Source organism: Varanus komodoensis, unplaced genomic scaffold, assembly GCF_004798865.1.
Source record: "Varanus komodoensis strain SLA01 unplaced genomic scaffold, ASM479886v1 scaffold38, whole genome shotgun sequence".
NCBI lineage: Eukaryota > Metazoa > Chordata > Lepidosauria > Squamata > Varanidae > Varanus > Varanus komodoensis.
In genome coordinates this window covers 8,056,815-8,084,364 of record NW_025335909.1, presented here as the reverse complement: position 1 = coordinate 8,084,364, position 27,550 = coordinate 8,056,815, and the positions used below count along the sequence as shown (strand labels likewise).

The following is a 27,550-nucleotide window of genomic DNA, read 5'->3' as shown; positions in this document are numbered from 1 at the left end:
GGAGCCGGGGCTCAGCATTCGGGGCACTTTCCGTTTGCAGAGCAAAGGTGGGGTGGCTTCACTGTTAAAGTGTATCTCGAGTGACCCCAACTCTGAAATGTTCCTACCAGGCAAAAGGACCTCGCTGGATCAGGTTCAAGGGCAGGTTCCTGGTGAGAAGCCCCGCAGCCTCGGGGGCCAAAGGTCAACCTGGCGCCTGCCCACGCGGGCTTCCCCTGTGATGCTTCGGGCTCTGGGGAGGGGTCAGTGTTCGGAGGCTGGCTCTGCACCCAGAGGGTCCCACGGTTGGGCCTTGGCTTCTCCAGGGCTGGACAAGATCCCCCTTTGTCCAAGGCCCTGAAGAGAGGTGCTGCCGAGCAGATGAGCACCCGCTGGGCCCCACAGCTTGGCTGGGTACACAGCCCTGTTCTATCATCCTGCGTGCACGTGTGGATTTTTCAAAATTTCCACGCCCGTTTTTCCAAAAAGTGCAAGGCAGTTCCCAGAGCAAGTGCTGTGCCGACAGACGCTCTTGCGGAAGACTTAAGGGTTTGCAAATCCAGAGAATAACAGGAAAACCCGGAACAAACCTTGCAGTTTAACTGTCAAGCGTCTCGGGCCCCGTAGAAGACCGTCCTACAGCGAGCCTGCGGCAACTCTGAGGCTCAGCCACCCTTCCCACACCTCGAAAACCAAGCGGCTGGACTCCTGGGGAGCTGCATTTTGCGGGAGTGGGAGGGAGGAGGAGGCTTCCTGCAGAGCTGGGACATGGCCCCGTACCTTGATTCAGGGAGTCTGTACTGCTGTTCGTAGGACTCGCAGTCACCACCTCCGAGTGAGTGTCTGAGGTCAGCTCCACGCTGGCTCTTTCAGGCCTGAAAAAGCACGAAGCATCTTAGTTGCGACCCTCCGTACGCAAAGGCCGTGAGTGGGATGGACGACGCACCAAGGCCGGCAGAAAGGGGGCACAGGAAGCAAGGTGGAAAGAGCTTGCAAACACCGCCGGGGGACCATTAAGGTTCAGGCGTCCTAAGAGTCAAGTGCAAATCCGATGATGCTTTACAAGATGCAGCGTTTCAAAACCCTTGTTGGAGATAATGCACGAGATAAATGCCAGGTCTAGGAGCACAAGGGAAAAGCGTTTTGCAAGATGAGATTCCACGGGACAGATAAGTGTGTGTGTGTGTGTGTGTGTGCGCGCGCGTGTGCTGCTGAAATTTTAAAAGGACACGTCTCAGCACGAGACATTCCCTGCAGCCGCCACACAACGAGGGCTGGCCCTCCTGGGCAGGGGAGCCAAAATCCTGGGGATTCACGAAACCTCGCCCAACAGAAAAGGGCAGGTGAAAACGCCAGGTTCTGCTCCCCACTGTAAACAGAGAAGCCTGACTGAGCACAGTCCGTTGCGGCCTTGGGATGGAACGAGATTTGTGCCAAGTCTCGGGGCCTAGATGGCGACCCACAATTTGAAGGGGTCGTCGGTGAGAGAACCTCGAGGAACTGCAGAGCGCACCTGCCTTGCCGCTGTGCGACAGCGGGCTGCCTCCATGACACTGGTATTTATTGCGTGTAAACACGTCCTTTTTCTGCTCGCAAGGAGCCCAAGGTGGCTTGTACGGTCTTCAATCCCGTTCTATCCTCACCCTGTGGGGCAGGTTGGCCAGAGAGTCTGACTGGCCCAGTCACCCAGTGGGGACTAAAATCGGGCTCTCCCAGGCCCAGTCCAATGCTCTGACCACTGCACCAAATTAGCTGGGGGGGGGCGGGGGGGAGTTTGCATTAGGTTTACTGTATTAGGGCTTCTCGAGAACGTCCTGAGCTGGCAGCCCGGCCTTCCACGCACGTTTTTATCCTCGAGACAATGCTATGAGATGGAACAGCATAATGCAGCACGCCGCCTCAAGCCCGCTGGAAAGCTTGCTGGCAAGATGAGGTTTTGAGCTCGCCCCCCCCCCAGCCCTGACACGCCCCCTCTCTCCACACAACAGTTCTGTGCTGCCACTAGGCACAAGTTCTGCCCCGGGACCAGCTGGACGCGGCGAGTGCTGCCTTCCCCTTTGGAGTTCAAGGAACGTCTCCGGCCTCTGCGGCCCCGGCCCCCTGCAGCGCTTGGAAAGCGGCTCGTGCGAACCGCGTGGGGTCCTTGCTCCGGAGTTCGCTGCCTTGGAGCCGTGCGAGCAAACGCTGGGAAAGCCGGGCGGCCGGCTCAGGCGCTGCAGCACCGCACAGCCGTGGGACTTACCCCGGAGGGAGGCCCGCCTGGATCTCGGACACCCAGCTGTGCAGCTGCCGCTCGTCTCCGGCCTCGAATATGATGTCTGTGGAGGCGTTCACCTGCCGGTGCGGGGGGAGGAGGGACGTGTCAGGAGTGCCTCCCGGGTCAGGACTCCAACGGGGCCGAGACGGCTCCTGCCCGAGGAAGAGGGCTCCGGCTGCCTTCCCGGGTCGCGTCCGCTTCCGCGCGGTGCCTCTCTGGCCCTGCTGGGACCTCCCGCCCTGCGCGCTGCTTCCGGGGTGAGGACCTCCCGCCTGGTGACTGGCACAGCCCAGTGGGGGGGGGCTGCCCCACACCCCGAGGGCCCCAAGGCACTGCCCCCGCCCCGAGGGCACCCTACCTTGAGCACGAAGGTGTGTGGGTTGTCCGGCATCTCCAGGCACGTGCAGCGCCGGATTTCCTGGACTGCCGAGCAGGCGGTCTGCAGCTTGGGCCGCGAGCTCTGTGGAGAGAGGCAGCATGGTGAGCGCGCAGAGGGCGGCCGGGAGCCACGATCGCCCTCTGGGCCAGCCTGGGGCGGCGGCGGCATTCACGGGGCTGTGCTGGAGCGCCACGGCTCCTTGGGAGCCCTCGGGGCCAACCCGCCGTTTCGCGGAAGGCCGGTGCGGTTCCCTCTCAAAGCTGTCGCGGTCGCACTGTGGCTGCTTGCCATGGATTAAGTGTCCAGCGAGGGAGGAGCTGGCTCAAGTCGTCCTGCTGCATCCCCAGGCTAATACAAAGATGCTCCTCCCACATGGGGGTTGTGAGCCGCTTGATCACGTCGTCATTGCTTTGCACCCAAAAACAAAGCACCCCCTTCCCGGTGGACAGGCAGCCTGCACAAGCAACTGCAGCAAGTTGGGGCAGCCCCATGCCTCGAAAGCAGTAGCTGGGCCTAGGCGTGCTGCCCTGTCTGACCCTCAACCAGTTCAACAAATAATAATACCAGCTCACAGCGGCCTTTGCCAGGCTGCCTGGGGATGATGAGAGCTGCAGTCCGGCAGGCCTGGCTGAGGAAGGCTGCCTCCAAGAGTTGTGAGGTTTGGAAGGCCGAAGCTTCCCAGCTGCTGCCAGCGGGCAGAGCGAGGGAGTGGCAGCCGGAAGCCCCAGGCTGGCTCCTCCACCCTGAACACCCCGTGAGATGCAGTGCACGCCTAGAGCTGCTCTCCCTTTTCGGCCTCCCAAAGCCATCAGCACACGATGCTTGCCCCCCCTCCCCCTCCCCAGGGGCTCTCTGCATGGAGCAGGGAGCACCGCATGAGGCATCCGGGCTGGGCAGGGGTCTGTGCCCCAGCAGCCGGAGGGGCCTGCCTCCGGCTGCCTCGCCTCCAGCCCTGGGGCTCAGCCAAGGGACCACCAGCCAGCAGGGAAAGGTCCCCGCCCCTCCAGTGCCAGAGGATGCCTGCCTCTTGGCTATGCGCCGATCGGCTTCCGAGGTTCAGCTCCGGAGCTCCAGCTACACCAGGTGGACGTGCCAAGCTGCCTGCTTTTCTCAAGCGAAATAGCGCCCTCCCTCCTCTTTCCGTGCAGCACCGGCTCCTCCAGCCCTCGGCCCTCCATTTAGCACTGCCAAGATCCCTCTTTAAACTGGGGGCTGAACTGAGACCTTCTGCCTGTGAAACCATCAGCAGAGGGTGCTTCACCATCGACTGAGTAGGAGTCCACCCCCCCCCCCACGATGCTTTCTGCCATTTCTGCAGTTCCCATGAGAGCTTCTCCTTTTCTAGTCTTCCAAAAAGCAGTGGAGAAGTGGATCCAGGCAGCAGCTGCTCCCCTGGCCCACAGATAGACAGACAGACAGACAGACAGACAGACAGACAGAGACAGACAGACAGACAGACAGACAGATGACCCTTCCACGCAGAGCAGCAGGAGCACCAAGCACGAGTGCCACTGAACACGTGCAGAGGGAGACAAAGCCAGGCCCTCTTGGCCCCTGGCGCAACGGGAGCGGGAAAAGGACTGGGGCCTCTGGCCAGCCGCTCACCCACCCCAGCCTTTTAGAAAGTTTGCAAGTGCCGCACTCCCTCCTCCTCCACGCTTCACTGTGCCGGCCCTGCGGCTCGGGCCTCGGTCTTTAAAAGCACCCATTCTGAGCGGCACTGCATGCCCCCCCAACAAGTCTCCGCGCACGAATGGCCCCGCAGCCCCCCCACACAGGGTCCTGCGCTGGCATCCCGCTTGGCATCGGAGGCCGTGGCACCTCTTCCTGGCCGTTCGCCTGCAGGAGGCCTCGTCCTCGTGGCGTTCGGCCCGCTCTGCTTTCGGGGCGAGCCGCACGTCCTCGTGATGCCACCCCCCAGGGAGCGAGCGCAGCTGCGAGCGCTTTTCCGCATGAAGCTGCCGGACTGGCGGGCGCGAGTGACGCACGCAGGGCAGAGCGCTAAATGGAAGCAGGATGCCTGCGACGCAGTCGGTTCCCCGGACGGCCGTTCCTAGTCCCGGCTGACAAAGCGCTGGGATTTTTCCACAGGCAAAAGCCTTTCGAATCCTCGTGGCCTCTTGGCCAAGGGCTCCGTGACTCACCGGCCTTTAGCCAGCCACCAGGGAGGAAACAGACCGCTCAGGCCAGGGCCGTTCGGCAGAGGGGCACGAGGTGGCCGGCGGCCAAAAGAAAGCGCGGCCGGATCCTGGCAAAAGGCTACCCCACAAAACGGGGGACTGGTGGAAAGGGGGCTCTGGTGGAGGCTGAGAGCAAGGCGGGGACTCTGTGGCTGCAGGAAGCTCCACGGCTGCTTGAGATTCCAGCATCTGTGAAACCGCTCGCCAGAAGCAGGCCGGGGGGGGGGAGGAGGAGGAGGAGGCAGACCGACCGTTTGTCCCTAGAGACGCGAGAGGGAAGGTGGGGGAAACCGGGAGGTGGGCTTGCTGAGCCCCCTGGGAAGGAGCAGCGGGGGCTGCCGGGGTCCGGTCGCTCAGCCCAGGGGCCCCTCCTCCCCACCACTGTGAGGCGCCTCCTGCAGGCGGGGGCCAGTCCGTCGCAGCCTTCCCAGCCCACCCCGGTACTTCTGCCGCCAGCAGTGGCTGCAATACGGCATTCTAGGGACTGGGCCGCCGTGGGGAGCAGCAGGGTCGTCGGACCTCCTGCCTGCGGAGGGGAATGTGGCCAAAGCCCCCGTGGCACTCGCTGCGGTCGTGTCGATCTGGAGATCGAGCACTTCTGCTTTCTGCAGGGCTTCTCTTGTTATGACTCCTGGTTCGGAGTTTCACATCCTCTGGGGGTTTGCAGGGACGTGACCCATAGCTCCTTTGCCGTCCGGAGCCAGCAACTGGGGGCAGCTCTCGGACAGTCAGCTTTTTCTCCGGATCCAGGAAGACAATGTGGAGAAGGGAGCGGCGGCTTCAGCACGTGAGAAGGCCCAGGCCCCGCTTTTGGGCTCGGCCTCTCGTCGCTGCTTCCCACTATGAGCGCCACTGGTTCTTGTCTTTTGCCTCTGCTTCTTTGCAGCTGAACTGGCACGAGAAGGCTTTTGCCTCCTCATCAGAGACACAGGAAACGCTCACCCCCCCCCCCTTAAATTACACATTGAATGATAGCAGAACAAACGGGGGCACAAGCATCCATACATTTCGCCTGTCATTCACTGACAGGGTTGCTGATGAGGGTCGTGTGTGGCCAAACCAGCATGGGCTGGAAAACTAATTGGTTCCAAGGGTCCCAGCAAAGATGCAGGCATTTTCCTGAGAACTGGAACGGCTCCCGGAAAGGCAAGCTGAGCTCATTGCCTGCCTGAATACCGATAACACGAAACATTTCCTGCCGGGCTGCCTTCAGCTGTGGGTCGAGGGATGAGGCTGACTGAGGTGGCAGCACGAGCTTCCACTGCGAAGCTGCACTGGGGGTTGTCTGCACATCTCCTGAAGGCTTCAAAGAAAACGCATTGCAATGCCGACCCCTCAGGCAGAAATCTAGAGCACCAGGGAGCCCGTATCTGCCCGCTTTCTGCTTGCAAGACCTGTGCTCTGACCTGCCACCGAAGGACGCCTCTCCTCAGGCCCAGGAATGGCTAGCATCCCGACATCGTGGCCACCTGGCCGGCTGGGGCAGCACAGGCCCCGTGAACGCTTCCAAGTGGTGACACGGGAGGGGGCAGAGCACACTAATTTGTCGGCTTGCCATTCCGCTCTGCCCAAGCCGCCGTGCAGTTCCTCAAAACAGAACGCCCGGAAAACGACAGCCTGAGAAGAAGGGACAGAAGGCATTTGGCTGGCAGAGATAAAGAAGCCGGCAGGCCGCGTCAGCAGGTCTCTGCAGCAAAACAGCGCGGGCGCCCTGTGAACACGCGAGCGCAACGCCACCACCGAGGCACCCAGAGGTCCCCTGGGAGCCGGCCGGGGGCTTGGTTTCCTCCGCTCACAGATACTTAAACAGATTTATGATCGCTAATGAAAGAAGGCACCTTCTCCGCTCTTTGCAAGGGGGAAAACTGTCAGCGAGGGAGAAAAAGGAAGCCAGGCGAAAAGGGGAGAGTCGTACCAAACACCACAACTGCCAGGCAGACGAGAACGGCGCTAAGGCTGCGATTCCAAGCAGGCCGACAGCTTCCAGCACGGGAGCTTCGAAAGTCGCGGGGCGTTTTCTGCCCGAACGTGCAGAGAGTTGCGTACGCAGGAGAAGCCCTTGCGCCGCTGCCTCAGATCCGCAGGCGCGGGCTGGGCCCACAGGTGCTGCCAACTCCTCTGCCTAGGAGCCAAGCAGTTCTGGAACTGGCTTGCGTAAACAGACAGTCAATAAAACCTGGCCAAGCGGTTCTGCTGGGAGAGTGGGGAGGGCAGGGGGCGGCAGCATGAGCCAGAGGTGTTCCTGCATGCAGGCTCACCACAAGCAAGAGAAGAGGGCAGTGCACGTGGCCCCCCGTCTCTTCTGCGCATGCCCGACCCAGCATCCTGGGCTCGCTGCAACCCGAAGGAAGCGGGCGTCCAGTCCGCGCGGGGCGAGCCCAGCTCCGGCCTGGCACGGGGCATCCCAGCTCGTGTGCCCGGCTAAGCAAAGCTGCTCAGCGCTGGCTGGCATCTCCTGCCTCTCGCGCAGTCGAAACGCACAAGAGGGGCCTTTCTCTGGCCCTCGGCAAAACCCACACAGGGCTCCCTGCTGGAGCGGAGGAAACGAAACTGAACCCGGCTCAGCCTCGGGCCCCGGCCTGGAACGGGCCCCACCTCTTCTGGGCATGCAGGCCAGGCCATGTCCCCTGGCCAGGCTGGGAAAAGCCGGCCTGAAATGCCGGAAAGCCGCAATGGCCAGTCAGTGTCGGCAGCACTGGCTCGGAGGAGCCACAGGTCTGATCCGGCTTCCTGGAACCTGGGAGAACCAGTTGCGCATCCGCCTCCAGCCATGGGGCTCCCGGTTACGCCCCCCTTGCTCCTGGTTGGTCCTGGGGGCAGCACGCATAGCTCCGGCAGGCAGGGCAGGGCAGGGCGCCAGTGCCGGGAGCACGCACAGGCAGGCAGCCGCACGCGGCAGGTCAAACGGCGGGGGCACCCGCTGCGCCATGTGTCTGGTCAGCCTGGCAAGCAGAATAGCCGGACTGCCCCTGGCTAGGGGAGGGGCCTGCGGTTTGAGGAAGGGGCCGTGCATGGGACCCCCTTGGTCTGTGCTACTGCAGAACAGGTCCACGAAGGAGGGAGTCCTCTGGGGAGGCCCAAAGGAGCTTTCACTTCCGGCTCAGGCTCCCCTGCTTTCAAAACAGCCACTTTCTAACATCGCGGGCCCACAGCGTGTGGTAGCGTTAAAAAGGGTTGACTGTTCGCTAGCAGTTGTCACCGCAGAGCCAGTCTAAGCTCGGCCCCTTTCCCTGCCTCATCCCATTGTTTCTTCTCAAAGCGGTTTTTTAAAGGGCGCCGGTGGGGGGCCGGGCCCGCCGGTGGCCCCCCGTTTCCTGCGTGTGGTTGAGGTGATTCCCGGAGGGGGGAGCCAGTGCTGTTTGCTGGGATGCCACGCTGGAGGGGCAATCCTGCAGATCTTTTGAAAGCCGCGTGGAGACTTGTAAATTTCTGCGGTACGCTGTGAAAAATAACATTTGCCTCATCCCATCCTTCTAAGAATGAATGGCAGTTCTCGTTGACTAGATCTGTCCTTCAATTATTTCTTTCTGTATCTAAAAACAGAACGGATACTGAGCTTTGGCTTAGGCACCGCAATTATTTTCATTTAAGGCCAATTAGGCCGGTGAGACTCGTCTGCTAAAACACCTTCTTATTCTAAAAATTAGGAAACCTGCTAGATCAGATTTTTTTGGGGGCGGGGGGAAAGGATGCTGAAAATTTAACCACACATGTCAGAATCAGGTATCAAAAGCACCTGTGCTTTCAATATGACAAAGATATAAAACCCCAGGCAGACACTTCCACAAAACACCACAAGCTTCCACGACGCAATGCTTTTGTTTCCTCCACGTGCCCCACAAAAGACCGTGGGCCAGGCCACGACTGGAAAGACACGGGAAGATTATTCATATTGGGACGTGGGACCCGCTGTCATGGCCGCCCCCATCTCCGTTTGGCGCTGCTCATTAATGAGGTGCTGGGGGGGGGCGTGAGCAGGGGCACCACGGCCAGAGGAAGTGGGGGCTCAATTCTGGAGGGGGGGGTGGAGGACTCCCCGGAGCCGCAGGTGGGAATTCTGGAGTAAGGGCCCTTCCTTGCCTGGGGCAGACTTCCTCGGCAGCCCTACCCGCATGGGGCTGGATGCTGGAGGGCTTCGGGTTCTCTGGGCGTCTCAAAGCAAAGTGGCCTCGAGCTCAGCGGGATGTGCCCCCCCCCCCGGGAAGAAGGGCCAGGAGCAAAGCCCCCGTGTCTGCAGGGAGAGGCATGTGGCGGCCTCCCAGTGGGGAGCTGCCCGGACCGTGCGGGGCGAGGGGGCGCCACGGCAGGAGCTGGAATGAGGGGTGGCGCTGGGGCTTGCTGTGGCCGCTTCCCTGCCGTGGGAGGCCCACGCCGGGTCAGCAGCTCGGAGGGCAGAGAAGTGGGGAGAGCGAGTCCCTCCTCTTCTCAGGGCCCAGCATACCTCCTGCCCAGAGACAGGAAAAGAAACTCTTATCAAAGAGTTCTTAGAAACCCGCCTGCTAAGAGCTTGCATAAAAACAGCCCGAGAGGAAATCGGAAACGATGTGCTCGTTACCAAAGAAATCTGGAGCGCAGCTTTGCTGACTGAGGACGGACGGGGCGGGGGAGCCGCCGGTGACCTCGGAAGACCCGAGCGCGAGCGGCGGCTGCTGGACCGCCGTTGCCCGAATGCCCCTCCGGCCCCAGACGTCCGCGAGGAACTCCCTTGGGGAAGCAGGGAGCGTCAGCGTGAGCCACGCTTGTGCAGTGGCCACGAATCCCCCCCCCATGTCGCCCGGCACCCTTTCCCCCCATCCTGCCGCACTCGCGGTGGCGGGGGGCAGTCCGGGGAGCCCGCGGGGGCGCATGGCTCGGCGAGGGGGCCCCTGCCTCGCCTGCCGAAGGTCTCGAACGAAGCCAGGAGGCCCGACTGCAGGGGGGCTGGTCGGGCTTGGGGGGTGCCCCCCAGAACGGTTTGGAGTAGAAACCCCATCAGCAGGAGCCCAACCGCTCAGACCATCAGGAATTAAACCACATTCTCGCGACAGCTGCTTGTTCACAGAGGCAGAACGTGGGCAGGGGACGACCCGTCGCTCCAACAGCAGGTCTGCGTCGTTCCCCTGCAGGGCTGGGCGGCGAACTGGGCCCTGAAAGGGAATGGACAAACCCACACCCTCTTCATCTCCTTCACTACCTGAATCCCAAGTCTGCCAAGCTGGGGAGACGTGCCCCGTAGCTAAGCCGCTGGCCACCCACACTGCTCCAAAGCCAGGTCTCCAAGCCACCCATCCTGCAGAACAAACCACTTTAGCAGCACAAAGGCCTGGAAGGAAAGGCACAACTCCTGCCCCCCCCCCCCCCCCCCCCCGGAAGGGCTGCTCCCTTGACACAGAGGACGCAGGAGAAAAGTGACGGAGAGATTTCGTTAACGATCTGGGGAGCTAAATACACTCTCAGCTACATCCATTAGGCAGCACTGCCTTTCATCTGAGAACCTGCTGCTCTGCCACGTGCTCCTTCCGGAGCAGAGAAGAGGAACGAGTTCCAAGAAGCAGCAGTTCAAAGAAGAACCTCAAAGCTGCCCAGAATGGAGAAATGAGGAGGGGGTGGAGGCGGGGAGGAAAGCCCGTGGCATAAATTAAGAGAAAGAGAAGCTGCTTTAAAAATGCCTCGCAACCCAGAAGGTGGCTTGCACAGCCCGGGCCTCACAGATGTGTCTTGCCGCCCACAGTGACGGGCCGGGCCCACGGCGCGTGAAGGACCACGGACACTTAAAGGGGGCCAGGCAGCTGCTCCAACTCCAACAAGAACTTTTCCCTTCAGCTGGAAAAGCCACGCATGACACTTTTCACTAACACCCCCTCTCCCCCCAGAAAATAGAAGAGACATTCATTCTTGTTTGAGTCCCAACAGAGAGGACTAGAATCTTGAACGGATCTGGCTAGTTGAAGCAGCATTCCTTCGAGAGCTCTCTTCTGGAGCTCTGGGGCTTTTGCTCCTGGTGGACTGGCTCAGAGAGTAGAGCTGTAGGAAGCATTGTGGAAATGCCTGGCGCTGAGGGGGACAAGTCTTTTTGTGGGGAGGGAGCCTGGGTCACCCAGGTGGCACACCAGAGCTCCTGGCAACAGGCTCCGAGCTCGGAAGGCTGCTTTGTACGGAAGGGCTCCCCGAGTCATCGCTTCAAGTTTCTAGTCCTCTGTGCATTGGAGGATGTGCCCAGGGCTTCATCCTTTGATGTGGGGGGGGGGGCACCAGAGGATCACCCTGAATGGACATGGGTCAAGTCCCGGCATAACTGTCAGGGCTTCCAATGCAGGAAGCTTGGTTCAGCCCCCTATTTTTAAGGCGAGAAAATCCAACGGGGAAGTTTCAGATGAGGCAACATTTTGGAATGTCTGCAGGTCAGTTGTAAACAAACAGGCATTTATCAGGAAATTAAATATGCGTATCCACGTGGTTTCACAGTTTCACAGTTACGTATCTCAATGACTTTCTTTGAGGCATGATGAGCCCCAGATAGCGGAAGGGGTGCATTTTGTGGATTTGATAAACCATCAATCTCTAAGCAACAGAAAGCGCTGTCCTGAAGGTGGCAGCCCAGACTGCAGCCGTAACGCAATTCCATGGGAGCAGGAAGGGGTGGCTGTAGAGCTCCCCCCACCAAAAAAAACCCCATTTGAAAAGAAAGGACGCTTCTGGCATGGATAACACCTGTGGAGCTCCTCAGAGGCAGGGCTGCCTTGCCCCAGCAGGCAGGCCCAGCAATCTCGGCGCATAAACGATGTGCCTCTTCTCAGCTTGCATCTCGCTCTCACGCGTTCCAATATTCAGCTCACTTGGTGCATGTGGGGTTGGCATATAAAAGTTTTAAATAAATAATAAGGAAAATAAATTCCTCTGGACCCTGAAATTGCTCAGGAAGCACCCAGGGCTGCCATCGCGCTCTCCTCCAGGCCCCATCGGTTCCTCTCCGACGGATGGCAGGCGAGGTTAGAGGGTTCAGCACGTCAGAGAGAAACGCAACCAGCCGCCTGCCCCCGCGCTGGGCCAAGGAGTGGCGAGGTCTCCGTGGCAGGTCTGTGGGCGCAACCAACAGCGCGACGCTAAGGTCACGCCAAGGGTGCAGCTGCTCTCCTCCCCCTTCTGAGCTGAGCTGTTAATTCCAGCAACTGCACCGGGGACCTGCAAGCCCATCAAGCCGCCCCCGGGACTGACTGATTCCGTTTGCTGAAGCACCAACATCAAAGCAGCAAGGAAAACTCTCATCTTTCACCTATGTTTCTTAAAGACCTTTTTCAAAAACCACATACTTTGGGCTTGTTCACAAGTGTTAAAAAAAAGAACAGCAGCAGCAAGCCCTGGCCTTTAGAAATATAGCAAGATTAATACTTAGATGTGCGGGAAATGAACACAGAGACCATCAGCCAGGAAATTCTAGAACTCCCGAGCTGGGGTAAGCAGGCGCAGTCTACCTGAGAAGCAGAAACCATTCCAGAAAGGCGATGCGGAGGGAGCTGACACAGGCAGGGGGGCCCTTCTGAAGCGCTCCTGCTGCATTTCCCCCCTTCCTGCTTCATCCGTTCTCCTTTCCTGGCCTGCCTCTTTGAAGACTGGAAGCCTGGCTTTTGTGAATTGTATGTACAGCTCCTTTTTTTGGCTGAGCAGGAGGGTTCAAATGCTCCAAACGGACAGTCGTTCCCTTATGGGACTCGGAATTCTGCAGCAGCAGGATCCGGAAGGCTCTTCCACCTCCTTAACTCACTCCAGATTTTATCAAATGCCAGCAAAGGATCACAGCAGGAGAAAGCCCTGTTTCTAGACTTGTACAGTTCTGGAGCTAATTGCATAAATATATGAAACACGTGGGCAGATGGTCCAGTTGTGTTTGTGCCCGCCGGTTCCTGGTTGGGGTGGGCAGGAGCCAAAGAAGGGGGACTTGCCCGAGGAGCGGAAGTGGCTACCTGGGGCCCTCTCCGGTAGCCACAGCCCTCGCTCGCCTTTCTTCCCGGGCTGGGATGCGGCTTCAGGCTTCCATGCGCTTAAATGGAGAGCCATTTGTTGGGCTCCTACTAAAGAGCGATGGGAAGGCAGGGCCCGGCTTTAATGGGGATTCTGGGGGTACTATGGGCTGGAAGCAGCCCCCTCTGGAGGGGCTGAAAATGCTTCCCATCGAGACAAGTTCCCAGCCAAAAAGCCCTGCTCGGTATCGCTCAAGAGGTCTGTGCAGCCGGCAGAGAAAGTCCCCAGTGACACCCGGGTGCGCAGCCACGGCCTTGCCCTCTGCATACAGAAATGCGAGTGAGGAACCAGCCACAAAGCCTTCCTTGTTGAAATGGCAAACAGCTGTTTAGCGACAACATGGCCGGGGGGGGGGGGCGACGCTTCCCCACCCACCCACCCACCCACTTCCCGCAAGCATGTCTTGTTAAGCGAAGCGTGTTGGAGAAGGGAGGCCGGGGAGAAGCTGAGGGTCCGCTGGGAAAACCCAAGCCCCCCGGTGCACCGGGAAGGACGGAGGGTGGCTGAGGAGGCCCCGTTCCACACACTGGCTATGAATGAGCAAATATTTTGTTACTGAAAAGCCTTGGGAGAAAACAAGAAACACGAAGGCAAAACCACATACTTTCATTTTGATCAAGCGCAAAAGCTGCCTCTGCAGGGCAGAGCCTTGGCTGCACAAGGGAAAACCGGTTTCGGGGAGGGGAGCCCATGAAAACACCCGAGTGGAGCAGACACACGGCTCGCCTCAGTGCCACAATGAGAAACAAACTGCGCAGGCCAGAAAAGGGCAGCCGGTGGCTCTCGGGGAAAAGCCGGGAAGGAGGAGCCAGTGGCCCGGAGGTCTGGCTGGGCCCATGAGGCCCCGCGGCAAAAGCCGGGCTCCAAAGGGCCCCTGCGTAGCACCTGTCGTGTTGCCCAGCCCCTCTGTGCCGCGCTCCCCCAAGGGGCGTGCGAGCGCCTTCCCGCATCTTGCCAGCATCTCCCCGCAGCTGCGTTCCCACCCAGGTGAGCCAGGCCCAGGCACATGGCGGGCCACGCTGCCCCGGGAGACCACCCCAGCCAAGCTTTGCGGGAGGAAAGCAAGAGCCCCTGCCCAGCAGCCGGCCCTCCCAGACGCTCCCCAGGCCACCGCGCTGGGGCTGCTGGAGCCTCGGCCCGGCCCGGCCCACGCCTCTGCCCCCGGGTAGGAGGGCACCATCGCCGCGGGAGAGCGCAGGAATGGCTGCCACTGGCCAGAGCTTCCTCCGGGGAGCGCTGCGTCGTGGCTCCCCTCCAGCGTGAGGATCGCCACTCATCACGGAGGCCGTGGGGGCTGCTGATGCCTGGGGCCGGATCCTTCCACGCCGTGGCAGTCGGAAGGTGAGAATGACGCCGGGCGGCCCCTCGAGGGCTGAGCCCACCCGGCAACCCATGTGAACAGCCACCGGCTTGGTGAGGCTGCCCTGGTCACGCGGGCCTGGGTGATCTTGCCCCCCCAAATGGGCACGAGCCAGGGCACACGTGCGGGTTTGATTCACAAAAAGGGAACTCCAAAGTAAAATCCCCCCCCCGGTTCATTCCAGCCCCCCCACGGCACTTCCCGTGACACTTTCCACCAAACCCCATGACTGCAATTCGGCGCGAGAACGCAGGAAACAGCCGGCGGGCTCCGGGGCTTTCTGCCCCGAGCGAGCACAGAGATGCCTCCTCGCAGGAAATCGGAGCGGACGCTCTCAGGAGGACGTGTCCCCCCACCTCCAAACAGGCCCGGGTTGCCAGCCAACTGTGCGAACCGAAGAGGAACTTGCTAGATTAGCCAGATGCAGAAAACTGCTGAGACAACACAAAATCCTGGTCCGGGGGTGGGAAGGAAGCCATCCGCAGGACCAGAGGAGCTGCAGCCGGAGGCAGTAATGTGGTCGGAGCAACCTTCTGCTCACACGCGGGAGCGGCACACACCACGTACCCCTGGAAGGCTGCAAGCAGCCGTGCTTTCTCCCGGGGCAGACGGTGTGGCAGAATCTGTTCATGCGGCCGTGACCCCACGGGCCAAGCCGGTGTCCTGGTCCCCATTGGCTTGGCTCTTTTCAAAGGATGGCTCCCAAGCGCACGCAGTTACGGATTTCAGATCTTTTCGAGCAGGGCCGTGGAGGCAGGCAATCCTGAGAACGAGACCCATGTGCCAGCTGGGAGAGAGGAGTCCAAGAGCGGCTCTTGCAGGGCCGGAGATGCTGGGAGCAATTGCTTTGGGGCGCGAGCAAGCGAGCGTTCATGAGGCCCACCAGGCAGGCAGAGGCCAAACCAGGTTTCCAGCGGCTGCTTTTCCCTGATGTGTAAAGTCTGAAGACACAAAGGAGTCGAGAGACGCACACAAGGCCATTCATGACATCGGTGGCTGCATGAATGGTTGCTGGCTTCCATTTGTTTTTAAAGAGGAAGCAGTGGGTACGCCCAGTGTGGATCGGGAGCATGCGGGCTTCCATTTTGACCGTGCCCATTCCTCCTCACCCCAGGCCCATGCGCCTGTCTCAGCTTGGATCGGGACCACCAAGCTTTCGATTTGCATTAGGAATACGCTCCCCTCCACACTGATTGCTCATCGATTCCACAATTCTTCTGGCTCAGCCAGAGGAAAAAGGGGTATATTGCAGAACGCCAGTGTGTGAACACACGCGGAGATGGCGAAGGATTTAAATTCTCCCTCCGGCAACTGCCACGTCAGCCCCACGGAAAGGGCAAGGGCCCGAGGCAAGTGTGCGCAGATCAAGGATCCTTCAAACACGATTCTGCGCTGGCTGTTGGCACCTTTTGTTTCACGGCATCATCCAACAAATCACAAACAAGCAGAGCAGAACTCCTGTTATTCCAGGGACTGTGATTTTCCTAAGAAGCGCCTGCTTTCCCCTCTGCAGTTCTGCTGAATTTTTTAGCACACGTGCACACACACACCAGTAAAACAGCAGCTGACAGAAGCGTGCTTGCTCTTGAGCTTCAAGTGAGCCAGGCCGGAGAGCTTGCCTAGCTCCTAGCAGTGGCGTGAGGAGCTCCCCATCCCCATTCCCATCCCAAATTCATGTGCGCCTCCCCAAATCGACCAAACAGCAATCCTGCCTCTCGCAGCTGTATTCCAGAGGGGCCTGGAGCCCAGACACACAACCCGGCTCTGAATTCCCGGCTCTGAACCTCCCTCTTGGCCCAACACCCCCAGACCTTCTCAGGTTGTTATTTATTGCAGGACGTCAAGCAAGTGGCTTCCTGAAGCCCTGGGGAGCCCTGGTTCTATATTCTCTCAAGAGCCCGTCGTCCTGTCATCCTACTTCCCGTGTGTACAGGAAACACTTCCTGTGTACAAAGAAAGCAGCTTTCTGTTGTCCAGATTAAGGCACCTTATTTGTAAGCCTGTTTTGTTAAACAATGCCGTGGTTTTCCAGCACTACACATCCAGATGGGCGGGCGGGCACGGGCGGAAACAGCCGTGGAAGAACACAGGGCCGTGTTGCCATTGAGTGGTAAAGCATCTGGATGCAGGAAAAAGCCAGGAAAATGAGAGACGGGGAGAAATCTGAGCGACGTGGGACTGCCCGGCTGCTCTAACAAAGCACCGTGAACATGTACGGCCGACTCATGTGTAGGTGCGGTCAGAAAGATGCGCCACGCCGTCCAACAGGCCTTACTTCCAGGCAGGTCTGCGCAGGAATGACCGAATGACTTGCAGGCCTCAAAGGGCTCAGATGAACTCCTCCCTCACCAGACCTCACCTGGAATTCTGTGCCCAATTCTGGGCACCAAGATTTAAGAAAGATGCAGGAAAATTAGAAAGGGTCCAGAGGAGGACAGCAAAAATGATCCAGGGATTGGAAACGCTGCCCTGTGAGGAGAGACTGAGGGAACTGGGCATGTAGTGGCTAAGAGCACGGGACTGGGACTCAGACGACCTGGGTTCTGGTCCCCGCTCAGCCATGGAGCCCACTGGGTGACTTTGGGCCAGTCACAGACTCTCAGCCCAACCTGCCTCACAGGGCTGTTGTTGTGGGGATAAGATGGAGGAGGAGAATGCTGTGAGCTGCCTTGAGCCCTTTGTAGGAAAGGCAGGATATAAATCGAAAAAAATAAAATAAATAAAATGTTCAGCCTTGAGAAGAGGACTGAGGGGGGGCATGAGATTCCTCTATAGGTACCTCAAAGGCTATCACAAAGAGGAAGGCCAAGATCTCGTCTTGCTGGTGACGGAGTGCAGGATACGGAAGGATCAGTTCAAGTTGTGGCGACCCAGATTCAGGCTGGACATCAGGAAAAGCTTCCTCGCGGTCAGAGCAATACGACAGTGGGACCAGCTGCCTAGAGAGGTGGGGGGCTCTCCCACCCTAGAGACATTCAGAAAGGAACTGGGCAGCCCTCTGAGTGGGGTGGTGCAAACTGGTGTTCTGCAACAGCAGGGGGGTGGACCGGATGGCCTTCATGGTCCCTTCCAACTCCACTAATGCATTCTGTGAATTTCTCCTCCTTGGAAGGGGCTCTGCAAAGGAAGGGAAAGGCAGAGGCAGAATCCTCTGCCGGCGGCTGCTACCAAACAGGCGCCCCCCCCCCCCCCCCGCGGCGGGGGGGCTGTGGCGAGGCCGCTTTGCCGCGGCCACCGCGTTTCACGCCCGCGCCTCACGAGCCCAGGCCTCCGGCGCGACAGCTGCACCTTCAGGCAGGGCCGGGGAAGGCTCCCCCCGTGACGCCGGAGCAACCCAGCTGCTGCTCAGCACCGGCACCCCGGGCCGGGCGGGCTGCGGGTCCCCCTCTCTGCGGGACAGCTGTTCCGGGCCAACGAAATCCTGCAGCCTTCTGGGTGCGCTGCCCTTCCTGAGCCTCTGGACAAGCAGACATCTGGTTTCTTCCCCTCTCCCATCTTGAAAACATGCTCGGATTATTCTGTACTGCAAACAAGAACTTTCCATGGCCTCATGTTATTAAAACAACTGTCAACAGATTACATAATCCCGAATGCCCATTTTCTGCCCCAGAAAAAGGTGGCGTTTTGTTCCTTGTCGACGCAGAGAGTGTTTGCTTTTTATGTAACTTGGAAATCTGTACCAAAGTGGAGCGGTGGGACGGGTGTCTCTTCCTGTGGCCTCCTCTTCAAAAACCCCCAACAGCAACAAACCTCGCTCCCTCATGGTAACGCAGTTTCCAAAATAAGAAGAAAAAACATTCTTTTGCGATTAATGTCAAGAGAAGTGTGGCTTATGCATTTGAAGTCAAAGGCAAAGTCCACCCCACCCCAAATGTCCTTTTCCGGAAATGGCCAAGGATGGAAAAAAGCTGCGGTTTAATAAATGACACACAAAGCTTTGACACATCTCGCCTTCCCGGGCTGCCCTGCAAACCTTGGAAGGAACAAGCAGCTTCTCAGGAACACACACGCCACGACTCCCAGAGCACCAGCGTGCGCCTCCGCTGCCCCTCGAAGAACAGCCCCGGCGTGGCCAACACGCAGGGGCCCTGCGCCAAACGCGCGCGGGGGCTCAGCTGCGGCTGACCAGGGGGCCAGCCCCAGAAGCTTGGCTCGAGGCTGCTGCGCAAGCCGGTTCGTACACCCGGCAGGGGCGACCGCCCCTCGGGGCTCCTCGGAGCACGTGCTCGGGGGCAGAGGCCACAGGCCACGCGGGCCCCCGCCGTGCCGTCCCGAGACCCCTTCCAGGCACCTGGGGAGCCAGGGACGCACTGTCAGGCTGCTGGGCCAGGGCCTGGGCAGGCAGGGCTGAGCCCCGGGGTCCATGACGCTCCTCGGGGGATTTGTGCCGGACACCCGCCCTCAGCCCGAGCTATTTCACGGGTTACGGAGAGGATCAAACGGAGAGGAGGCTCCTGGGGTGCCTTGGAGGAAAAAAGGGGGCAGGATAAAAACCCCGTAAGAAGCGAGACTTGCAAAACAGTTAAGTGCATCCTTGAGCATGAGATGCGCAAAGGAGCCCTCTGTGTCCGACGAGGCAAACAATGCGCGATGTCCTCGGTCGCCCTTTATTGCTCTGTGACCGTGCTGCCGCCCCTCTCCCCGCCCTTGCAGCAAGCCAGCGCGGAGAGCGACCGGCCTGGGCTCCCACACGCCACCTGGGTGCCCCCCGGCCCAGCACGCTACACCATAACCGCTCCCTGGAATATCCGAGGTCTCTGAGCATATGCAGAGTCACACGGTTAACCCTTAACTGAAAACCTGGCACTCTGCGGCAGGGCACGGCCCTGGAAGGCAACCGGCGGCGCCAAGTGCATCACCCTGGGGTCCCACCCCAAAGAGGGGGCGCTAGGGAGGGTCCCCTTGGCTCTTGAGGGCACCGGCCTGCTAGACCCTCTCCCTCCCGCACAGAAGGATCGACCCAGGAGCAGAGAGGCCTGCGCTGGGAAGCGGGCTGGGAAGGGGTCCAGAAGACCCCCCCGGCCGGGTGGGGAGGCAGCAGGTTCTTCTGCCTGCCCAGGAAGCTCATCACAGCCCGGGCGAAGGGCACCCGAAGCAGCTGCGGGGCCGAAAACAGCCCAAGGGCCCGTGGCCCACCTCACGCATCCCGCTGTGGGCGGGTTCTGGCCTGCGAGTCCAATTATTTCTGCCCAGCGCAGCCCATGGGGGTGGATGCTGGGAGTCGGAGGCCAAAACACGTGAAGGGCCCCAAGCTGCCCACACTGTGCGTCAGAAATGGCGGGTGGGGGGGGAGCTTGTTACCAGGCGATTTCCCAGGAAGGCAGAATCCCTCCCTGACCCCACACTGGGGACCCCCCCCCCCCGCCCCACCAGCACCGGCACATGTGCTCGCAAGCACTCGGAGCAGCCCCGCTCTTTCCCGACTCTCTTCCTGCTGTAACATCTGGTTGACATAAACGACTGCGGATGTTTCCATTGGAAATCAGAATTTTCATGGGATTTACAGTTTGGCTGTGAATGCTGCTCTGGGATGGGACCTCGCAAAACGGAGGGGTCGGCTCCACAGAGGGGTGGCTGGGGAGGGGAGGGGAGCTCCAGAGGTACTGGTTTCAGCATCCTTCCAGAGGGCCGTTCATCACCTACGTCCACAGGATGCCCAAGAGCAGCATAAAAGCTCTTTTTGCTCACGGACAGCCCGTCCTACATCCAGCTTTCCCTCCACCTCCCCAGCTACAACATCCAAGCTCTGGCCTCTCTCCACGGCCATTTCGCTGATACCATTTCCAGAGCTGGACTAGCCAGCCAGAAACGGAGCTTTGCAGAGCCTGTTCGTAAGAGCAAGGGCTTTGCTAAAGGTAAGGCGTGATAAGGGGACTATCCCCCCGCCCCAAAATTCACAGTCACATAAACGCTTCCCTGGGTTCATGCGAAACCTTTTTGGCATCTGCTTTTTCTACTGTGGACCATCACCACCTGACAGCCGAGATGTAAGGATGGAACTTCCCAGCACCATTGCTGGAACCATCAGAGAGAAAAAACCAGTATGCCTTTTTCCCCAACCAAAAGCCCTCACACCTGTATCCATCCAAACGTCCAGAGGCTTCTAGTCCAGAGGCTTCCTGGCGCCAGTGGAGAGTCTCCCTGACCTGTTCTGGATGGAGCTCCTAACGGGGCCGTTGGTGGGACTTCCTGATCCACAGGGGTCGCTCGAGGCCCAGCCGGTCTGGGCATTTCGGGGCCCTTCGTGCAGCTGCAGCACCGCTTGGCCAGCAACTGCCTGCCCGCAGGTATTCTCGCTCGATGGCCTCTCAGCCGGACACGCCTGAGGCAGTTTGTGCGGGGACTGAGGTCAGACCAAAGGAGGAGAGCTGGGCACCGTGACTTCGTGCTGCGCCCCAAGCACGAGGCCCAATGCGCGTGGTTCCACGTACAAAGAGCCCCGTGCTCCCTTGGGCGGGAGGGTGCCGCATTCTCGCGGCCGGGGGGGGGGGGAGGTGTGATGCGTACCACCGAACTCTGCTTGCTTGTAATACATCAAGGGGTCACAGCCTCAATCCGTCAGTTCACCTAAGCAGCCCGCCTGAAAGGAACTCATCTGCCATCCTGCTCCTCCAAGAAAGCAGGCGCCTTTGTCCGCAAAGTCTCAAACAGCTGAGTCAAACAGCGCTTCTCCGCTGGAGGTGGAGGGGTTTTCTTCCTTCCACCCCCTCCTTGGAGAAACTAAAACAAGCCAATAACGATAATGAAAAGGCAGCACTGCGTTTGAAGTGTTACACTGACGCTTCCGGAAGACAAGCTGCATCTGACACAGCTCTCCGGGGCTAAATTTAGCTCGTGGCACTGAGGTGGCGGGTGGGAGAAAGGCCTGCGGCTCGGCTCCAGAGCAGCCTCCCGGCACGCGGATGCGCGCCGGCACCCGCTCTCCTCCCCGTGCATTGCCTTCTCCGAGTCGTGGCTGGTGGATGCCGCATGAATGAATCTCTGTTTCAGGTCCGTGAGGGGCTTTGACGGGGCACGGAGAGCACCGCTGTCTCCCCGCGGTGCGTTCTCCAACAGACGTTTTGACCCACCGTTTGTTTCCCCTTCCTAGAGACGCTCAGCATCTCTGCAAGCCCCAAACAGAAGGGCTGCTGCCCACCCAGCAGGGAGGAGCCTTCACCCTGAAAAAACATGTCTCGCCATTTGCTCAAATGGAAGAACCGGACCCTCAAGAGGGCAGCCGGCCAGGAGAGATGGAGAGCGCGCCTGGCCCGCTCCCCCCGTCACGCTGGCCTGGCAGAGCAGGGACCACATCTTGCAGATGCTGACAGGCCCCGGAAATGGGAGCAGAGCTGGGGGCGAGAGAAGCCCAGCCATCGGAGGCCGACCCCGCCAAAGCAGCTGCTCGGGCTGGCGGCATTCCAGTGCTGCCAGGAGGAATCTGGGAACCCATCGAGGGGAACGCGGTGCTGCCAGCCCTCAACGGCGACGCCAGCAGAGGTGAAGCCTCTCTGTCTTCCCACCCCGGGTTCGCTCAGCTGCTCTCCGGTTCCCTTCCTCCACACAAGCGAGCGCAGCGAAAGTGCGCACTCAGCTCGGTGCGGCATGGAAACAGGAGGCGGCCGCTGGGAAAGTGCTGACACTTGAAGCCTGCGCTTCCCCAGTTCATCCCACACCCGTTTTGCCACTCCATGCCCTGTGGGACCCCGCACGTCGCACACTCAGACTTGGTAAGCGCCTTGGGGCAGAGGTCTGTCCGGTTCGCACTTTCCTAGAAGCACCATGTTTGTCAACTGCCTTTGCGACAGACGCACACACCATCTCCACACCTGTGCTCCAAAAACTCCTGCTCCTCTTGGAGGAAGAAGCGGCCGATTCCCTCGCCCCACCATCACCCCACGGCAAGAGGAGGCAACATCAACTTCTAACCCATGCAGAAAACCCCGATGAAAATTTTGAAAATCAGACCTGCCTCTTCAAAAATGGCCACAGGGCCCAGCAAAAAGAGCACATGCCATGGCCCAGATGCGAGGAAGCGCTGCGTAACTCCGCTTCGGAGCCCCTGTTTTCCACGCGGGTCACAGGTTCGATCCGGCACACCTCCAGTTAAAAGCACCAGGTCGCAGGGAAAGACCAGAAAGATGCTCTGCAGGAACACTGCCCCAAACTCACCAGCAGCTCGGTGGAAAGTACGTCCTGCGTCCGGCTGCCGTGTATTTATTTACAAGAGCGTCTGCTGTTAAAGGGACTGGGACCCAGGCAATGCGAGGGGCATCCTTCGCCCCAAACCCTGGAGAGCTGTTCCAGTTGGCCTAAACCATGTGGTCAGGGGAAGAAGTCGTGGGACCCACCGGAGAGCCCTGACTTGGGAGGAACAAGCTCCCCTTGACTGGCCTCCAGGTGAGTCAGACTACAATTGCCATCCTCCACATACCAGCCGGGGAGACTGGGGGTTGTCCTCCAGATGTGCTGGAACATGGGATAGGGAAAGCTGTATGACTTTACCCCAGGCAAAGGTAAAGCCCTTCCTCAACCAGGTCCCCTCCACCATATTCCTTCAAGAAGACGGCCACCTTCCCAAAGGATGAACACTCATTTAAACACTAACCAAGCCCAGGAAACACCCTTGACTCATGAAGCAGAAGGAAGATGGATTCACTGGGAGAACCACACGCCAGAAAATCACAGTGCCAGCAGCTGAGCACGTTAGGAGATTCAGACACAGAAGAGTGCAAAAATAGGTGCCTTGGCACTCTATCTGGGGGTGGGGGGTGAGGGTGGGAGAGCAGAGGGGGGAAAGCCGGAAACATGTTTCTTGGGAAGAAGGATCTGCACGCGCACACACACACACACCCACACACACCCCCCTCTGTTGTTTGAGACTCGGACTTTGCCCAGCTCCCTTGGGAATCCCGCTCCACGGTTCCATCGCTTTTACACTAATGAACTTTTCCCTTCAGTTCAGCCTGTACTTAACAGTTCAAAGGGTTTGCCACCAGAAGAATCATAGGAACTACAGTCTGAAGGGAGTTCATGAGAACTTGATCCATGGTTTAAACCTGGCCAAAACCACTGCGTGTGCCGGGCTTCCCCTGCAGAAATCCCACGGACCAAGCATGCAAAGATGCATGCGCACCGACGGGAGTGAGGCGGAGACGGGGACTCCTCTGCAGGCTGCCCACACGTCGTTCGAACGCTCTGCCACGAAGGGCCTGGCGGTGCCCCGTCCTTGTGAGCGACACGCCAATTCGGCCTGCTCTGTCCATGTTGACACTGATCGAGCGGCTGCTTGAGACGCAGCCTTCCGTGCCGGTGCCAAGGTTCCCATCAGCCCCGGCCGGCACAGTCCCACGAACGGATGCGAGGACCATGCTGTGGACTGCTGGAGGTGTCTATGCACCCCTCTCTCAGGCGCTTCAGCAGCTCGCACCGGCCCTCCCGGCTCCGAGGGCACGAGAAACGAAACAGAACAAGCCGCATCGAGGGCCTGGTGCATTCTGCTCAGAACCTGCTCCCTGGCCGGCCGGCTTCGCTCGCGCAACTAACACAGAAAGGACGAAGCCCAGCAGCAAACCAGGAAGGTCGAGGCCGGAACGATGCTGCTCGGGCCTAGCGCCTGAGAGGTGCTCAAGCCCCAGCGCAGACCTACAGTTCCCCGGAGCTTCAGCCGAGGGTCGTGGCAACAGGGAAGGTCTCAGACCAGCTTTTAAAACAGCACTGTAGGCAAGCCCACGGTCTTCTTGAAGCTCATCACATCTACGCGTATCTTGCACAAAGACCAAAGGGTCCCCAGCACTGCGGCTCCAAAATGATTCCAAGGCCAACAAATCTGGATGGGGCGAGGCTGGGAAAGGCCGCTCTAAGCGATGCTTCACCAGCCTCTTCGTTACACTGATAACCCATCATACCTTCGAGGGCGCTGTACGTAATCCCTCCTCTCGCTATTTCATCCTCACAACAGCCCTGCGGTGTGGGCTACACTGAGAGTCCCTGGGCCTCATGGCTGAGTGGGTCTCCTCAGTCCCGGTCCGCTGGCCTCTACACTCACACTCATTCTCTTAAAAGCCCCCCGGCCGCAGGCGGAGGAGCGGAATCCGTGGCCCTCCTGAACTTTCCAACTACAATTCCATCATCCCCTGCCACTGGCCATGTTGGCTGGGGCTCAGAGGAGTGGGATCCCAACGCCCCCTGGTGGGCTGCAGCGTGGATCTAGCCGAACTCGGCACTGTGCCGAGGTGCCCTCTGCTTCGCCTGCCCCAGTGGCCCACCCTGCACAGCGAGACCGGCCAGGGAAGCGGCACGGATGCGTCTGCTGCACCGCGGACCCGCGAGAGCCGAGGGGCGAGGAAGACGCCTCGTCTCTTACCTTGGGAGGGTCGAACAGTGCCAGCAGATACTCCGCGTGGTCTGAAGAGTCCACTTTCTGCAAAACCAGCCGGCACCTTTGCCAGCAGGTCCCGCTGTCCACAGCGGCCTCTGTCACCATCCAGTACTTGAGGTATCCCTCCTTCCGAACCTGAGAGGCCGGCTCTCGCGCGAGGGCCAACGGGAAGATCTTCCGGGCCAAGCCAGACTTCAGGACAGAGTCCGACGCCTCCCCCTCACCCAGGGCGGGTTCCGAGGCTCTCCTGCGGAACAGGCTGTGCCACCTCCTCCGCAGCTGGTCCAGGGAGAAGCGCCTCCGCACGGCCAAGGGCGATGCCGTGCTGACGAGCTCCTCGGAGCTCCAGGACTTGGGCTGGGCCCAGCGGCACGCCTCGGGGCCTCGGTCCGCCTGCTCGGCCAGCTCCACCTCGGCCTTGCTCCCGACGGTCCCCAGGGAGCCGCCGGCCTGCTTCCGGCAGGTCTCCCGGTAGTCCCGCACCCTGCTGAAGGGCAGGGCGCGGAGCTGGTCCATGGTGAAGGTATCCTTCACCTCACTGCAGAAATACTGCTGGAAGAGATCGGCGAACTGGAGGGAGACGCTCTCCACGGCCAGAGCTTCGCGCTGAGGGTGCTCGCTGATGAAGAGGAGGTACTTCCGCGCCAGCTCCTTGGCGGTGCTGATGGCATGCTGCTCACAGAACTCATTCCAGCCGCTGGGGTGCGCGGGGTCGCCTGGCGGGAGAGTGGGACCATTCATTGCTGGGGCTGGAAACATTCGGGCGTCCTGCAAACGACAGAACAAGACGGGGGTGAGGGGAGATGCGGCGTGAGGGACTGGCAAAAAGGTGGAAGGGGAAAGAGGGGAGAACGGAGACTGGGAAGCGGGAAGCGGTGGGGCAGCCGGGTGGGGAACACAAGCGAGCAGAACAGCAGGACTCCGCTGCGGGGCCGGCTGGACAGAATCGCTGGGAACAAGCGAGGTCCGCGGGGAGAGGGTGCAGCGAACGAGAAAGGAGGAAGGAGAGACAAGCGGCTGGGCTGCCGGACACGCTTCCCATCTCCGCCAACTGCAGAGCGTCCTCAGTTGGGATGGGGAGCCGCCAAGCCCGCTGAATCGCCACTGTGCCCAACTCTCTTCTCCATTAGTCCAGAGCAGTCGGCCGGCCGCCTGTCGGGAACGGCTCCACAGCTGAAGAACGCCAGTGAGCTCCTGGGGAAGAGGCTGGAAGCCACAGGCCCCTAGCGACACGAGCCCCGCACCAAGCCGATCCCGCTCGTGCGGAGCAGAGGGGCCTGTGCCTTCGCCAGGCCTATTTAAAGGCAAAAAACCTGCAGCGGCCAAATGCAGGGGCTGATTGGCTAGCGCCAGGCGTGCAGAATCAGCCCTCGTGGCTGCAACACAGCACGGACGGCCCGAAGCGCGAGGGGAGGCGGCCTCTCGCGCCCTCAGTGAACCGGACAGTCATGGGGGGCTTGTCCCTGAACCTCCTGCTTTCCTCAACCGGGGAGGTCTCTGTTGATCCAGCCACATAAATACGTGCAGACGGGGACCGGCCTTCCCCTCAGCTGTCTCGGACTCTGCTCTCATCACCCTTCAGCACTGGCCATGCCAGCTGGGACTGATGCGAGTCGTAATCCGAAGCATCGGAAGCGCGTCAACCTGGAGATTTAGGCGGCCTCACAAAGAAAGGTCTGTCTACAGGAGCTCCCACTGGTGAAGGCCGCGTGATTCTCCATGCTCACACCCACCCCGCGGGAACAGCGCCCCACCGGCCCGCCCCTCACAGGTGGGGCACGGCTAGGTCCTGCTGCCGTTGCCGCTCTGGCAACGAGCTGGCAAGCTGGCGACCAGCCGACCAGGCGAGCTGGCGCGGGTTTTGGCCACTGTGTTGCTCCAGGTCCCGGAGCGCCCCGTGCAGCCGCTCTTCCTGCGAGACGTTGGTGCGATGCCTTTTATCACCGCGGGGCACGCCGCTGGAACAGGAAGCCTGTCCGTTGCCGCACTTGTGTGCAAACAAGCTCCGGGACCGAAGCCCACGCCTGCCGAGGAAGGCAGCGAGCAATCCGCACGAGCATCCGTGGCCACGCTCCTCCCGAGCGCTTGGACTGCAATACCCACCATTCCCAGCCACGCGGGCAGCCAGGCAGGCCGAGAAGGGCGGCGTGCGCACTGCAAGGGTGCTGGAGGAGACGGAGCTCACGGCAGAGCGCTCTGCTCAGGAAAGTCAGCCTCGCCACTCTGACCTCTCCTGCAGAAACGCACGAGGCTGCAGTGTGCGCACATACACACGCGGGTGCCTGCAGGCCCCACACGCTCGCATCGCGCTTCCCCCACCGGGCCCCCCCAGATGCTGCGGACTTCCCTCATCCGTCCCAAGCCAGCACGGCTAGCGCTGGAAGCTGCATTTCACAACATCCGAGAATCCCAAGCTGGGTGAGGCTCACTCGTTGCATGTGCGCACGCTTGTCTCCGAGGGAGAGCCAGGCACGGTTTGCGAACTCGCGGGATCGAGTGCGGAGAGGCTTGTGCCGCCCCGGCACGCCGCAGATTTTATCTTCGGAACAACCCTGCGCTGTAGGCAAGAGGGCGAGTGACGAGGCCAAGAACGCCCCAAGAGCTGGGCATGGCTTTGAACCGGTGCTGCCCTCGGTCCAGCCATCAAACCAGGACACAGCCAGACAGAGGCCCCCTGGCCGGGCAGCGTTGCTTGGCTCCTGCTTCCTGGAGAGCCTTGGGAGCAAGGATGGCTACCTCGTACCGCTGGCCAGAGCTGGGGAGGGCCATGGGGCCCAGGGCAAAAGGGGGCTGCAGTCACACGCCAGAAGAGCGCCCCCAGGGACACCTGCTTGTGCACACACACACAAAGACACCCTGCTCATCAGGCAGCCAAATGGTTTCGCAAAGCCAGAATGACTGTGAGAAGAAAGGGCCAGTTGTCAATCAAGCGTCTGGCTGAGAGCGAGGCCACCCCGCCGGGGCAGGGCTAGGAAGGGCCCGGGCTGCCGGGGGGAAGGAGCAGGCGGTGGGACCGAGCCTGGCTGAGCGTGCGGAC

At 60.3% G+C, this 27,550-nt stretch overlaps 1 protein-coding gene across 1 annotated transcript in view; it reads right to left on the bottom strand.

The window, feature by feature from the left end:
• SH2B3 (SH2B adaptor protein 3) overlaps window positions 1–26,967 on the bottom strand; it is a 29,254-nt gene extending 2,287 nt beyond the window's left edge. The window contains 5 exon segments of the mRNA XM_044440692.1: window positions 760–854; window positions 2,222–2,313; window positions 2,595–2,696; window positions 24,499–25,281; window positions 26,943–26,967. Of these exon segments, the coding sequence (XP_044296627.1) occupies window positions 760–854; window positions 2,222–2,313; window positions 2,595–2,696; window positions 24,499–25,281; window positions 26,943–26,951 (1,081 nt within the window). The 5' untranslated portion in view covers window positions 26,952–26,967.
• Between the last annotated feature and the right edge of the window lie 583 nt (window positions 26,968–27,550).